This window comes from Salmo trutta, chromosome 13 (genome assembly GCF_901001165.1).
Source record: "Salmo trutta chromosome 13, fSalTru1.1, whole genome shotgun sequence".
Taxonomy (NCBI): domain Eukaryota; kingdom Metazoa; phylum Chordata; class Actinopteri; order Salmoniformes; family Salmonidae; genus Salmo; species Salmo trutta.
Window position 1 is genome coordinate 60,257,130 of NC_042969.1, and position 12,938 is coordinate 60,270,067.

Genomic DNA, 12,938 nt, shown 5'->3' on the forward strand with positions numbered 1-12,938 from the left:
CGTTTTCGGAAGATGGGCAGGGATTCAGCTGTCCTGACCACTGGGTCCTGGCAAATTATGTGTATAAACCCTGGATGACTGACAGGGGGCGCTGTATTGAAGCCACTGCGCAGCCATCCTGGCACTCCTCAATTGTAAAAAATATTTTGGAAGCTATAGTATAGAAATGCACATTTCCTTTCTTGTAAATCAGAAAAATACAACATATTTTTCAATGCATATCACAGTCCAACAAACCTGTTATGTAAATATATGCACCAAACCAGCCAATCAGGTTACTGTATAAAATATACGGGAAGTTGCTAAGACTTTTTATGACTCCAGTAGCCTATGTTGAAAAGCGTTTGGGATGATCGAGAATCATCAAGAAAACGCCTAGGCATATCTTTATTCTATGCGAAATAGGCATATCTTTATTCTATGCGAAATAGCTAGCAGAAAGAAGAGAATAGCTTCATCCACCTCATCTAAGGAATGGCAGGTAAATAATAAAAACGTATATGTACAAACATTATCGGCTGTTTTGCTTAGGTACAATTTGTTTTTAACAAACATGGTATTTATGGTATTACTCTGACAAATATAAATATGAAGAATATTGCAATATTTTTGTTGGAATTCTGGCCAATTTCTTTCCACTTCGACAGCATGCATACTTTCACTTTCGCTATAGACGTCAAACTCAAGACTGACTGGTGCAAGCAAAAGGCACGGTCGATCCCCCGTTTTTTCCTATCTGGAGCAGTTGATTTGATAACAATGTGTGCATGTGGGATAAATTGTTTATATTTCTCTCTTTGTGTGTGTGTTCGTAAATTTGCTCTGGCCATCTACTCCGATTTCAGAGCGCTCTGACGAATTTATGAACGCTCAACACGCTTTGAATATGGCGAGAGTCAGTAAACGTCAGCAAACTAGCAAACTTTAGCCAGTTAGCTAAGGTGCTCGACTACCATTGTGAGATCAGAACGCTCGGATCAACACTACTCCTTGGCCAGAGCGAAACGCTCTGAGTTTATGAACAGACAATCTGACAACGCTCTGATATTAACGAACATCCCGAGCGCAGTCTGAGCGCACTCTGGCACTCCAGATTGAATTTACGAACACACCCCAAGTAAGACACTGTAACGCCCTGGCCATAGAGAGGGGTTTTTTGTTCTTTATTTTGGTTAGGCCAGGGTGTTACATTGGGTGGGCGTTCTATGTTCCTTTCTCTATGTTTTTGTATTTCTTTGTTTTGGGCCGTGTGTGGCTCCCAATCAGGCACAGCTGAAGCTCGTTGTTGCTGATTGGGTTTTGTGGGTAATTGTTTCTGTTTAGTGTTTGCACCTGACAGGACTGTTTGGCTGTCGGTTTCTTGTTTTTTGTCTAACGTGTTCTTTCTGTAATACATTCCTGAAGATGAACACATCCTCCGCTGCACCTTGGTCTAATTCTAACGACGGCCGTTACAGACACAAACCAAAATATTATAAAAAACATTATGCATAATTAAAGAGACAAACTGCAGTTGCTACATCAATTGTTAGACTTTTAAATTAATGATATACACATTGATTCTTGAAAAAAATTAACATATAGATGAGCTTAGTTCAACCGTCATGCTCATCAAAATATAAGCTTGGTTTATTAATTTGTTTGTAAACAAACACTGTATAGCCTCAAAGCATGGTTAAACTATCATGTTGATATCATGGATGGTCAGTCTTTGCATCCATAGCTCTGTCCATGAGTTTGAGAGTGGTTACGTTTCTCCAACCCCATCCCTCAGTTGTTTACCAAATCAGTGGCGGGGTGTCCACTTTGTTATTGTTCGAGCTGCAGATTGTCCTTTTAAAGGATGAATTGAAATTTAGGATACACTGTATGCTCAATTACAAAGCAGATGCATAAGACTTAGACATCACTCCAACAATGACTAAATTGTAGCTCCTATTTACTTTAACCAGACAAGGTGCTCTCCAATGCTCGGAAGACATTCATAGACAGTGTGACGAAGCCAGTGATCAAGCAGCTCCTGGACGACCTTTTGGAGGACAAGGTGCTGAACGATGAAGAGACAGACTCAGTGACGGAGGAGAACAGCACTAGGGCAGAGCAGGCACGATGCATTATCGATATGGTGCGGAAGAAAGGGAGCAAAGCCAGTGAGAAGATGATTGCCAGAGTTCAGGAGAGAGATCCTGGAGTTTATCACAAAATGGGTCTGGCCCCCAGGCAGCCTGCCCAGATGAGTGAGTGAAACTGATACACCATTCAGTTACGTCTGTCACAGTCCCAAACTTCTCTTAGACTTGATAAGAGTTAGTAAGAACTTAACAGATACTGTAAATGTAATGTAACATGCTGTATTTTCCCTGCAGGTCCATCATCGCCCCAGTTATCACGGCAGGAGGAGCACCAGGTGTCCTCTGACCTCATCCCCAGCACAAAGGACTTTAAGAAGGACATTCTTCAGAGGAAGGGTAGCGAGGTTCGAGCTCTACTTGGTTGTCAAAGGATAGATCAGTGTACATGTATCGGTTTTCTGAGTGCCCCGATAGAATTAGCTTCTGAGTTTATAGTTCTCCTATTAGACCAGTAAGCTGGCTTATGAACCCCTTGGGTTACCGGTGTCACAGTTTAGGAAACACAGTTACTCTAAAGTCTTTAAAAAATAAAATAAAATAATCTAGACGTGAAAGTATAGTCCTGTAGTGTAAACAAACCATCAAAGTTTCAACTTGTAATTTCACAAGCTGCAATAACTGTGTAACAATGTGTACCTACACTGTTATAACACAGTGGTTTTAGCACGATTTGTAAATTGGGACCAATTTCCACACATATTTTGACTGAGTAGAATTGTTGATAGGCTATATTACTTTTAAATAACCTTTGCACCTGTCATTGCTTTGCTCGATCAGATTTACCCTCCAATGGATAAGTCTGGTCGAAAGCGTCTGGCCCTGCTCATAAACAACGTGGAGTTTGATGATAAGACCATGCTGAGACGAGGGGCAGAGAAGGACGAGGAGAACGTGGAGAGGCTTCTCAGGGATCTGGGATATGATGTGGTGAAACACAGAAACCTGTCTGGACAGGTAAACAGAGGGAGGAAACATCTCTCCTGCTTCTAGAAGAATGTTTACATGTTTCCTTTGTCTATGGTTTTTCTCATCTGTTACTGACAGTATGCTCTTGCAGGAGATGGACGAGGCTGTGAAAGCGTTCTCTAAACGTGAGGAGCACTTATTGTCGGACAGCGTCTTCGTGGTGATGATGTCTCACGGGGTGCTGGGAGCCATCATGGGTGTCCATTACAAGGAAGGGGACCCTAATCGTGACATCTTCCACATCAACAACATCTTCACACACCTGAACACAGAGAACTGCAAAGCACTGATTAACAAACCCAAAGTCATCCTCATTCAGGCCTGCAGGGGAGGTGATTCTTTCATAAAAATACACATTTCCTAAATGAAAGTTAACCTTTTGTACAGGCAACACCTCCATATTAAAGAGGATTTGCATGTTGTTTCAGGCAAGGATGGGTATGTTTGGGTTAGTGACGAAGTGCCTGGGTCCAGCCTTGACCTGGGGTTTGAGAGTGACTCAATCAGGAGGGAGCACAAAGAGAAGGACTTCATCTCCCTCCTCTCCTGCACACCAGGTTAGTGTGTCATATTAACACATTCTCAGGCATTATATTGTTTGTAAATCACTGTGAGTAAACCCTCATTACATTCCCTCCGCTTTCAGATACTGTGTCCTACAGAGATCCAAAGTTGGGCACCTTTTTTGTCCAACGCATCATGGAGATATTCAATACCAATGCCTGTTATGATCATATAGAAGAATTGTTCAGAAAGGCAAGTATCTGGAAACAGAACAGTTAACATTGTTCTTTCCTCATTGCACTGTATAGAATGATTGATCAACTTTGATTTACTTTGAGCCACAATAACATATTTGTATTTTCTTCCATACAGGTCATGGGACGCTTTGAAGATTTCCCCAGACAGATGCCGACCAAAGACAGAGCCACTCTAACAAAGCACTTCTACCTCTTCCCAGGCCTCTGAGAAGTTGTGATGATTGATTAATTGTACTGTAATCACAATGGAGGAATAAGGGAGGAGCATATTTTCTGTTATTTTGTATGAAAGTGTTTGGTATATACTCCTTTTAAGATCATCACCAGTATGTTTTAAATTTATACATATAATGAACCTTTTAACATTATTTTATCTACAAATTATTTATAATCTGCAAATTATAATATCCTCCTATAGAGCTACTGGGTAGCCTATGTAGTCTTGTTCTAGCCCTGCTCTAACACACCTGATTCGGCTAATCAATGTCAAGATGTGTTAGAGGTGTGTTAGAGCAGAGCTGGAACAAAAATGTATTGGGTACTAGGTTACCCAGTAACTCTCCAGGAGGAAGATTGGCTACTCCTGTTTTAACATTTGGAAGATAAGTAAAATAAGTCTCTGTGACAAAAGCACTATTTCCCGAAATAAAAATATCTCACTGCACTCAAAAACATGTAATACATTTAACAGATGTAATGTGCCTTTGGCTACAAATGAAAATTAACTTAATTTTGCCTATCCACTATTGTTATCAGGAATCAAGGTAAGACCAAGATGCAGACTGTCGAAGTAACAATGTTTATTGTGGCAACGGGCAGGTCAAGGCAGGCAGAGGTCGATAATCCAGGGTAAGGCAAAGGTACAGGACGGCAGGCGGACTCAGGGTCAGGGGTACGCAGAGTTCAGTAATCCAGAGGTGGAGCAAAGGTACAGGACGGCAGGCAAGCTCAGGGTCAGGCAGAGAAGTCAGGCGGGAGGGTACATGGTCAGGACAGGCAAAGGTCAAAAACCAGGAGGACGAGGAAAGAGGCTGGGAAACGATAGGAGCTGACAGGAAAAACACTGGTTAGCTTGAACGAACAAGACGAACTGGCAACAAACAGACAGAGAACACAGGTATAAATACACAGGGGATAATAGGGAAGATGGGCGACACCTGGAGGGGGGTGGAGACAAACACAAACAGATCAAGGTGAAACCGATCAGGGCGTGACAATTGTGAGGCAGTGAGCAAGTTTGCCTATTTGTATTTGTATTTATTAAGGATCCACATTAGCAGCTACTCTTCCTGGGGTCCAGCAACATTAAGGCATTTATATACAGTTTAAAATATGACCTGACATTACATTTCATAACACTTTACCCAATACATTTAGTGTGTTCCCTCATGTCACTACTACACAATCACATATTTACAATACAACATCCTTGTGTATGTGTGTGTTGAGTGCGTGTCTTATCATGTGTATGTTATTTCGGTAAGGAGAAGTAGAGTTTTTAAAACCACAGATGAGGTCTAAACTAATGACTTATCTCCATCATAATTTTTTTTTTAAATGACTCGCAGGCCCGTTCAAGCGGTGTTGTCTACACCTGTGTGCTACTTGGTATAAACTACAGTAGATTGGTATGGTAGGGTTACCAGTGGCCAATTTGGCATAACTGATCGGCACCCAGGCTGGAATTTTTGTATTCATTTTTTAACATTTTTTTAAATGTCATTTTATTAGAAATTCAGTTTAGGTTCAGTTAGATTTCAAACATGATTTCCTCGTTTTTATTTAGTTTGAGTTGTTGTAGAAAACTATATTTGATTTTTATATGATTTAGTTTCAGTTTTAGTGTTAGAGACAGAAAGCATGCGTAGGATGCTAGAAGCCGTTTTTGTTGTATTGTTTTTTTGTGGTGTTTTTTTTTTGTCGCTTCTTGCGACTGGGGGGCAGTGATACATAAAGTGATGGGTCAGGTCACAGGTTAGGTCAGGGTTTCCCAAGGGGTGCACGTTTTGGTTTTTGCCCTAGCACTACACAGCTTATTCAAATAATCAACTAATCATAAAGCTTTGCCATAACACTAGTGTAGTGTTAGGGCAAAAATCAAACATGCACCCCTTAGGGTCCCGAGGACCAAGTTTGGGAAGCACTGGGTTAGGATAAAATTATAAAGTCAATCTCAATGTGATTTGGATTTGAAAGGAATAGTGTCGAGACTGGTGCAAAAAACATGGTATAAGGAAATTCTCTCTCAGCCTTATGTTTACATCAAATGAATGTAGGGCTATACATGTGTCACACCCTGTTTCACATGTCTTTGTGATTGTCTCCACCCCCCCTCCAGGTGTCGCCCATCTTCCCCATTATCCCCTGTGTATTTATACCTGTGTTCTCTGTTTGTCTGTTGCCAGTTCGTTTTGTTTCGTCAAGCCTACCAGCGTTTTTCCCTCTATTCCTGTCTCGCGATTGTTCATGTTTTCTAGTTTTCCCGGTTTTTACCTTTTCTGCCTGCCTGCCCTACCGTCCTGTACTTTTGCCCCACCTATCTGGATTACTGATCTCTGCCTACCCCGAGCCTGCCTGCCATCCTGTACCTTTTCCCCACCATCTGGATTACTGACCCCTCCCTGCCCTTGACCTGTCTCTTGCCTGACCCTGTTGGATTAATATACTATTGGTAATTCAATGTTGTCTGCATCTGGGTCTTACCTTGAAACGTGATAACATGTAAGAAGAATAAAGTTTAAAAAAAAACATATCCCACTGGGCAAGAACTGGTTGAATCAACATTGTTTCCAAGTCATTCAAAAAAATCTGTGATGATGTGGAAAACTGATTAGATTTACAAAAGCAGGGACCGAAAGACTGAAAAACAGCTTGTATCTCACGGCCATCAGACTGTTAAATAGCCATCACTAGCACAGAGAGGCTGCTGCCTACACACAGACTTGAAATCATTGGCCACTTTAAAAATGTCACTTTAGCCTCTCTGGGGTATGTGGACTAGCGTCCCACTCGCCAACAGCCAGTGAAATAGCAGGGCTCCAAATTCAAAACAACAAAAATCTCATAATTCAAATTTCTCAAACATACAAGTATTATACACCATTTTAAAGATAAACTTCTCGTTAATCCAATCACAGTGTCCGATTTCAAAAAGGCTTTATGGCGAAAGCATACCATTAGATTATGTTAGGACAGCACCTAGACAAGAAAAAACCACACAGCCATTTTCCAAGCAAGGAGAGGCGTCACAAAAACCAGAAATACAGCTAAAATTAATCACTAACCTTTGGCAATCTTCTTCAGATGACACTCCCAGGACTCAATGTTACACAATACATGTATGTTTTGCTCGATAAAGTTCATATTTATATCCAAAAACGCCATTTTACATTGGCGTGTAATGTTCAGAAATGTTTTGCCTCCAAAACACCCGGTGAATGAGCACATCAATTTACAGAAATACTCATCATAAACGTTGATAAAATATACAACTGTTATGCATAGAATTAAAGATAAACTTCTCCTTAATGCAACCGCTGTGTCAGATTTCAAAAAAGCTTTACGGCGAAAGCACACCTTGCAATAATCTGAGTACAGCCCTGTTGTGGAGTCAGCAAATGTCATGTTGTGGAGTCAGCAAAAGTCAGAAATAGCATTATAAATGTTCACTTACCATTGATGATCTTCATCGGAATGCACTCCCAGTAATCCCAGTTCAACAATAAATGTTTGTTTTGTTTCGATAAAGTCCCTATTTATGTCCAAATACCTCCTTTTTGTTCGTGCGTTCAGTTCACTATTCCAAACGCAAAATGCGTGAGCACTAAGTTTAGACGAAAAGTCAAAAAAGTTATATTACAGTTCATGGAAACATGTCAAACGATGTATAGAATCAATCTTTAGGATGCTTTTATCATAAATCTTCAATAATATTCCAACCGGACAATTCCTTTGTCTTCAGAAATGAAAAGGAACGCAGCTTGCTCTCACAGCCCCATGCGTGACTGAGCTTATGCCATTCTGCCAGACACCTTGTTCAAATAGCTCTTATTCTCTCCCCATTCACAGTAGAAGCCTGAAACAAGGTTCTAAAGACTGTTGACATCTAGTGAAAGCCTTAGGAAGTGCAATATGACCCCACAGACACTGTATATTGGATAGGCAATCACTTGAAAAACTACAAACCTCACATTTTCCACTTCCTGGTTGGATTTTTCTCAGGTTTTCGCCTGCCGTAGGAGTTCTGTTATACTCACAGACATCATTCAAACAGTTGTAGAAACTTCAGAGTCTTTTCTATCCAAGTCTACTAATAATATGCATATCCTAGCTTCTGGGCCAGAGTAGCAGGCAGTTTACTCTGGGCACGCTTTTCATCCGGACGTGAAAATACTGCCCCCTACCCTAGTGAGGTTAATAATGTTTACATATCTTGCACTACTCATCTCATATGTATATACTGCATTCTATACTTTTCTACTGTATCTTAGTCTATGCTGCTCTGACATTGCTTGTTCAAATATTTCTATATTCCTAATGCCATTCCTTTACTTAGATGTGTTTATTGGGTATACAGTTGAAGTCGGAAGTTTACATACACTTAGGTTGGAGTCATTAAAACTCGTTTTTCAACCACTCCACAAATTTCTTGTTAAAACCTCTTACATCTAGACGTTCCGCTAGCGGAACACCTGCTCCAATATCCAATGATGGGCGTGGCGCGAAATACAAACTCCTCTAAAATCCGAAAACTTCAATTTTTCAAACATATGACTATTTTACACCATTTTAAAGACAAGACTCTCCTTTATCTAACCACACTGTCCGATTTCAAAAAGGCTTTACAGCGAAAGCAAAACATTAGATTATGTCAGCAGAGTACCCAGCCAGAAATAATCAGACACCCATTTTTCAAGCTAGCATATAATGTCACAAAAAACAAAACCACAGCTAAATGCAGCACTAACCTTTGATGATCTTCATCAGATGACACTCCTAGGACATTATGTTACACAATACATGCATGTTTTGTTCAATCAAGTTCATATTTATATCAAAAACCAGCTTTTTAACATTAGCATGTGACGTTCAGAACTAGCATACCCCCCGCAAATTTCCGGTGAATTTACTAAATTACTCACTATAAACGTTCACAAAAAACATAACAATTATTTTAAGAATTATAGATACAGAACTCCTCTATGCACTCGCCATGTCCGATTTTAAAATAGCTTTTCGGTGAAAGCACATTTTGCAATATTCTGACTAGATAGCCCAGCCATCACGGGCTAGCCTATTTAGACACCCACCAAGTTTAGCACTCACCAAAGTCAGATTTACTATAAGAAAAATGTTATTACCTTTGCTGTCTTCGTCAGAATGCACTCCCAGGACTTCTACTTCAATAACAAATGTTGGTTTGGTTCAAAATAATCCATAGTTATATCCAAATAGCGGCGTTTTGTTCGTGCGTTCAAGACACTATCCGAATGGTAAAGAAGGGTTATGCGCACGACGCATTTCGTGACAAAAATGTTCTAAATATTCCATTACCGTACTTCGAAGCATGTCAACCGCTGTTTAAAATCAATTTTTATGCTATTTTTCTCGTAAAAAAGCGATAATATTCCGACAGGGAGTCGTTGTATCCGCTCAAAGACGAAAGAATAAAAACATGGGGTCGTCTCATGCACGAGCCTCAGTCCCATTGTCCGCTGATAGACCACTTAGCAAATGCGCTAATGCTTTTCAGCCAGGGCCTGGAATTACGTCATTCAGCTTTTTCCTGGGTTCTGAGAGCCTATGGGAGCCATAGGAAGTGTCACGTCATGCCAGAGATCCCCTGTTTTGGTTAGAGATGATCACGAAGGACAAGATATGGTCAGAGAGGGCGCTTCCTGTTTGGAATCTTCTCAGGTTTTGGCCTGCCAAATGAGTTCTGTTATACTCACAGACACCATTCAGACAGTTTTAGAAACTTTGGAGTGTTTTCTATCCAAAGCTAATAATTATATGCATATTCTAGTTTCTGGGCAGGAGTAATAATCAGATTAAATCAGGTACGTTTTTTATCCGGCCGGGAAAATACTGCCCCCTAGCCATAAGAGGTTAACAAACTATGGTTTTGGCAAGTTGGTCAGGACATTTACTTTGTGCATGACACAAGTAATTTTTCCAACAATTGTTTACAAACAGATTATTTCACTTGTAATTCACTGTATCACAATTCCAGTGGGTCAGAAGTTTACATACACTAAGTTGACTGTGCCTTTAAACATACTTGGAAAATTCCAGGAAATGATGTCATGACTTTAGAAGCTTCTGATAGGCTAATTGACATCATTTGAGTCAATTGGAGGTGTACCTGTGGATGTATTTCAAGTCCTACCTTCATCATGGGAAAATCAAAAGAAATCAGCCAAAAAATTGTAGACCTCCACAAGTCTGGTTCATCCTTGGACACAATTTCCAAACGCCTGAAGGTACCACCTTGTAACGGTTGTCGTCGGATTTAGACCAAAATGCAGCGGGGAAATGTGCACTCATCTTCTTTATTATAAACGGACAAGAAGGAGAACCAAAACAAATACGTACAGAAAGAATACACTAACATAGAACAGTGCCCAAAAACCCCCGGAATACATAAATCAAATACCCTAATTAAAAAAACCCACCCCGAACCACATAAAACAAATACCCTCTGCCACGTCCTGACCAAACTACAATAACAAATAACCTCTATTACTGATCAGGACGTGACAGTACCCCCCCCCCCCCCCCCCCCCCAAAGGTGCAGACCCCGGATGCACCTCACACAAAAAAACAATATACCCCAAAACAAACATAAATCCCCTAAACTAAAGGGAGGGAAGGGAGGGTGGCTGCCGTCGGCACCTGTGCTACACCCCCCCTCCCCAACCCACCTATACTGGAGGTGGCTCAGGTTCTGGTCTACAGCCACCCAGACTGTAAGCATACTTGCTTGGTTCCGGACCGTAGGCAGACTCACTCGGTTCCGGGCCGTAGGCAGACTCACTCGGTTCCGAGCTGTAGGCAGACTCACACAGTTCGGAGTTATAGTCAGACTCGCTCGGTTTCGGACCGCAGGCAGACTCACTCGATTCCGGACCGCAGGCAGACTCAGTCGGTTCCGGACCGCAGGCAGACTCAGTCGGTTCCGGACCGCATGCAGAATCACTCGGTTCCGGACCGCATGCAGACTCACTCGGTTCCAGACCGCAGGCAGACTCACTCGGTTCCGGACCGCAGGCAGACTCACTCGGTTCCGGACCGCAGGCAGACTCACTCGGTTCCGGACCGCAGGCAGACTCACTCGGTTCCGGATCGCAGGCAGACTCACTCGGTTCCGGACCGCAGGCAGACTCACTCGGTTCCGGATCGCAGGCAGACTCACTCGGTTCCGGACTGTAGACCCATTCACCCCTCTCCGAACTGTGGGCCGTCTCACTCGGTTCTGCACAGTGGGCCGTCTCCCTTGGTTCCGAACTGTAGGCCGTCTCACTCGGTTCTGCACAGTGGGCCGTCTCCCTTGGTTCCGAACTGTAGGCCGTCTCACTCGGTTCCGGGCTTAACACTCTTACCGGATACTCATGACGGGGTACTGTTGTCGGATACTCTGGACGGGGCACTGTTGCCGAATACTCTAGACGGGGCACTGTCGTCGGATACTCTGGACGGGGCACTGTTTCCGAATACTCTGGACGGGGCACTGTCGTCGGATACTCTGGACGGGGCACTGTTTCCGGACACTCTGGACAGGGCACTGTTTCCGGACACTCAAGGCTGGGCTGACGCACTGGAGGCCTGATGCGTGGGACTGGTAGTGGAGGTACCAGCCTGGGGACATGCACCTCAGAGCTAGTGCGGGAAGCAGGAACCGGCCGAGTGGAACTGGTATTGGTACTGGAAGTGCCAGTTTGGGAACACGCACCTCATGGCTAGTGCGGGGAGCAGGAACGGGCTGAGTTGGACTGGGCTGACGTATTGGAGGCCTGGTGCGTGGTACTGGTACTGGATATACCCGGCCGTGGAGAAGCACTGGCGGTCTCGATCGCACCTCCTGCACAACCCGTCCTGGCTGGATGTAACTAGTAGCCCTGTACGAGCGGAGTGCTGGTACAGGGCGAATTGGGCTGTGCAGGGGCCTGATGGTTGCCGTGCGTAGAGCGGGCGTAGGGTAGCCTGGACCTAGGAGGCGCACCAGTGACCAGATGCGCTGCGCAGGCATCCTCCTACCAGGCTGGATGCCCACTCTAGCACGGCACTTGCGAGGGGCTGGGATCACTCGCACCGGACTGTGCGTGCGTATGGGCGAGATCGTGCGCACTTCCGCATACCTCGGCGCTCTCCACTCCAAACGCTTCCCATAACAAGCACGGGGAGCTGGCTTAGGTCTACTGCCTGGCACAGCCAAACTACCCGTGTGCCCCCCCCCAAAAAAAATATTGGGGGTGCCTCTCCGGCTTAAACGCCAGTCGTGTTCCCCTGTAGCGTTCCTGGTCTTCGCTCCACTTTCTCCATGGACCTTCTCCGGCCATAATCTCCTCCCACGTCCACTTTTCCCGATAGTCCATATTATTCTCCCGTTGCTCCATACCCCGCTGCTTGGTCCTTGGTTGGTGGGAGATTCTGTAATGGCTGTCGTCGGATTTAGACCAAAATGCAGCGGGGAAATGTGCACTCATCTTCTTTATTATAATCGGACAAGAAGGAGAACCAAAACAAATACATACACAAAGAAAACACAACGACTAATCACAGGCTGGTAAGGCACAAGGCTATACACAGAACAATCTCCCACAAAGCACACAACAAACACATACCTATATAAAGGACTCTCAATCAGAGGCAACTAGAAAACACCTGCCTCCAATTGAGAGTCCAACCCCAATTAACAAAACATAGAAATACAAAAGACTAGACAGAACATAGAAATAGACTAACATAGAACAGTGCCCAAAAACCCCCGGAATACATAAATCAAATACCCTACTAAACAAACCACCACCCCGAACCACATAAAACAAATACCCTCTGCCACGTCCTGACCAAACTACAA

At 43.3% G+C, this 12,938-nt stretch overlaps 1 protein-coding gene across 1 annotated transcript; it reads left to right on the forward strand.

The window, feature by feature from the left end:
• The first annotated feature begins 272 nt into the window (after positions 1–272).
• caspa (caspase a) lies at positions 273–4,531 on the forward strand. Its single transcript, XM_029772927.1, has 8 exons — positions 273–481; positions 1,953–2,237; positions 2,367–2,476; positions 2,910–3,086; positions 3,190–3,430; positions 3,527–3,655; positions 3,745–3,854; positions 3,975–4,531. Exons 1-8 carry the CDS (start codon positions 475–477, stop codon positions 4,065–4,067), a joined length of 1,152 nt encoding a protein of 383 aa, XP_029628787.1. The 5' UTR covers positions 273–474; the 3' UTR covers positions 4,068–4,531.
• Positions 4,532–12,938: the final 8,407 nt, after the last annotated feature.

Coding starts and splice junctions, on each gene's coding strand:
- caspa (XM_029772927.1), top strand. Junction 2,477..2,909: donor TTCAGAGGAAGGGTAGCGAG/GTTCGAGCTCTA, acceptor TTGCTCGATCAG/ATTTACCCTCCAATGGATAA. Junction 3,087..3,189: donor ACAGAAACCTGTCTGGACAG/GTAAACAGAGGG, acceptor ATGCTCTTGCAG/GAGATGGACGAGGCTGTGAA.